This window comes from Protobothrops mucrosquamatus, unplaced genomic scaffold (genome assembly GCF_001527695.2).
Source record: "Protobothrops mucrosquamatus isolate PMUCROS unplaced genomic scaffold, P.Mucros_1.0 scaffold2773, whole genome shotgun sequence".
Classification (NCBI taxonomy): Eukaryota; Metazoa; Chordata; class Lepidosauria; order Squamata; family Viperidae; genus Protobothrops; species Protobothrops mucrosquamatus.
Window position 1 is genome coordinate 13,679 of NW_015388811.1, and position 2,486 is coordinate 16,164.

At 43.6% G+C, this 2,486-nt stretch overlaps 1 protein-coding gene across 1 annotated transcript in view; it reads right to left on the bottom strand.

Annotated features, from left to right (window-relative positions):
- LOC107296380 (transient receptor potential cation channel subfamily V member 1-like) overlaps nt 1-2,486 on the bottom strand; it is a gene marked incomplete at its 3' end in the record, with an annotated part of 14,181 nt that overhangs the window by 2,048 nt on the left and 9,647 nt on the right. The window contains exon 7 of the mRNA XM_029286040.1: nt 427-654. Within this exon, the coding sequence (XP_029141873.1) occupies nt 427-654 (228 nt within the window). The remainder of the gene's footprint in view (nt 1-426; nt 655-2,486) is intronic.

Consider the following 2,486-nt stretch of genomic DNA (forward strand, 5'->3'; position numbering starts at 1 on the left):
GGAGGAGGAGGAGGAGGAGGAGGAGGAGGAGGAGGAGAATTATTGTGGGGTCCTTGGTGTTCCCTAAGCTTGGTTGTTATCTTGCAGATGTTTCATCACCCAATTAGGTATCATAAAACAATCAAACAGTAAACAACAACCTAATCAAGGAACTATCAAGAAGAAAACAACACTCCTACTAGCACTGAAAGGGCAAGCCACTGGTATATAAACAGAGGAAGCACACACACACACACACCGCCTTCTAGCACTGATGATGTTACCTAGTTGGCTCATGAAACGTCTGCAAGAAAACCACCAGGCTCAGAGAGCAGCAGTCGAACCCTGAGCTTACAAATACTCCCTTCTACTGAGTCTTTGAATCTGGTTCCATTGAAGCCACGGCTGGGCCAGAAATGGCCACCGTCCCGATCGAAGGGGCCTTACCTGCAACTGCCAGACGCTCTGGCTGTACCCGGAGACTTTGGTAACGGTTTCACTCATCAGGGCAATCAGCATGTTGAGCAAGAGGATGTAGGTCAGGATGACGAAGAGAAGGACCAACAGCATCGCCACGTCGCTGTGCTTCAACTTCTCGTTGTACTCCAGGTCGCCCATGCCGATGGTGAACCTGAAGAGCTCCAGGGCCGTTTGAAGCAGCTCCGAATATACGACCTGGTCTTTAGAGTCATCGCTGAGCGGGAGGGACTCGTTGCGGGCGGGATGGGGAGCGTCCCGGGTGAGAATGACGAGAGCTGCAAGGAGTCATTGGAAGTTTCAGCCCTTCCCCCGCGCAACGTTTGGGGAAACTTCTCCGTTTAAGGGACAGGAGACCCAAAGTGGCTGGTTGATCTTTGGAGGCCCCGTTACTTCTTCAACTGATTGTTAAATTTGTATTTGCTTCAAGATACCAAGAAATTAGATGATTAGAGGTCTGGAGGCTAAAACATATAAGGAACGGTTGCTGGAATTGGGTCTGTCTAGTTTAATGAAGAGAAGGACGAAGGGGGACAGGATAGCAGCCTTCCAGTATCTCAGGGGCTGCCCCAAAGAAGAGGGAGTCAAGCTATTTTCCAAGGCGCCTGAAGGCAGGACAAGAAGCAACGGGTGGAAACTAATCAAGGAGAGAAGCAACCTAGAACTAAGGAGAAAGGAAGTGAGAACAGTGACAGTGAGAACAATTAACCAGTGGAACAACCTGCCTCCAGAAGCGGTGAATGCTCCAACACTGGAAGTTTTTTACGAAGTGACTGGACAGCCATTTGTCTGAAATGGTACTATAGGGTTTCCTGCCTGAGCAGGGGGTTGGACTAGATGACCTCCAAGGTCCCTTCCAATTTTTATTATTATTATTGTTATTGTTATTGTTATTGTTATTGTTGTTATTATTATTAATCATCACACAGTCAGCCAGATGTTCAGACTGGATTTGGCATTTTTGTCTACCTATCGAGTCCTTCCCAAGGACCTGGGATAGGCAGATGTGGATGTTTGATGGTATCACAGATATCGTCGCAGGATGGAAGCGGTTCCTAGTAAGGCCGCCTTTTGCAATTGACTAATGGCGAATTTGTCAATGCCAATGGTGTTACTACTACTACTACTACTATTATTATTATTATATCTGGACTTAGTCTGAGCATAGAATATCTAAAAGGCTGTTTTGACATCTTGTAGCTGTTTGTGAGAAGAAAAACCAGGTGCTGATTTTGTGTGATGTATAGAAGGGCAGACAAGGTGGTCTCTGCTTTCTGATTGTGTATCCTTCACCCATTCATCCTCTCATTTATTCATTCATTCATTCATTCACTCAGGCATTCACTTGTTCACTCATTTAGTCATTCGTTCTCTCACTCCTTTACTCATTCACTCATTTTCATTTAGTCATTCATTCATTCACTCATTCATTCACTCATTCATTCATTCATTCATTTTGTTCACTCATTCACTCTCATCTACTCCATTCATTCATTCATTCATTCTCTCATTTGTTCATTCACTCGTTCATTTTGTTCGCTTGTTCGCTCACTCATTCATTGACTCAGTCGTTCACCAACTTATTCATCCACCCATCCACTCATTCATTCATTTAGTCATTTGTTCCCTCTTTCACTCACTTGTTCACTTATTCATCCCCTCATTCATTCATTCATTCTCTCTCACTCACTCATTCATTCATCTTTCATTCATCCATCCACTCACTCATTCGTCCACATTCATTCACTCACTCACTCATTCATTCATTTAATTTTGTTCACTCATTCACTCTTATTCACTCTCATCCACTCATTCATTCATTCATTCTGTTATTTATTCATTCACTTGTTCATTTTGTTCGTTTGTTCGCTCACTCATTCATTGACTCAGTCATTCACTCACTTATTCATCCACCCATCCACTCATTCATTCATTTAGTCATTCGTTCCCTCTTTCACTCATTTGTTCACTCATTCATTCATTCATCCACTCTTTCATTCATTCACTCCCTCATTCATTCATTCCATTTC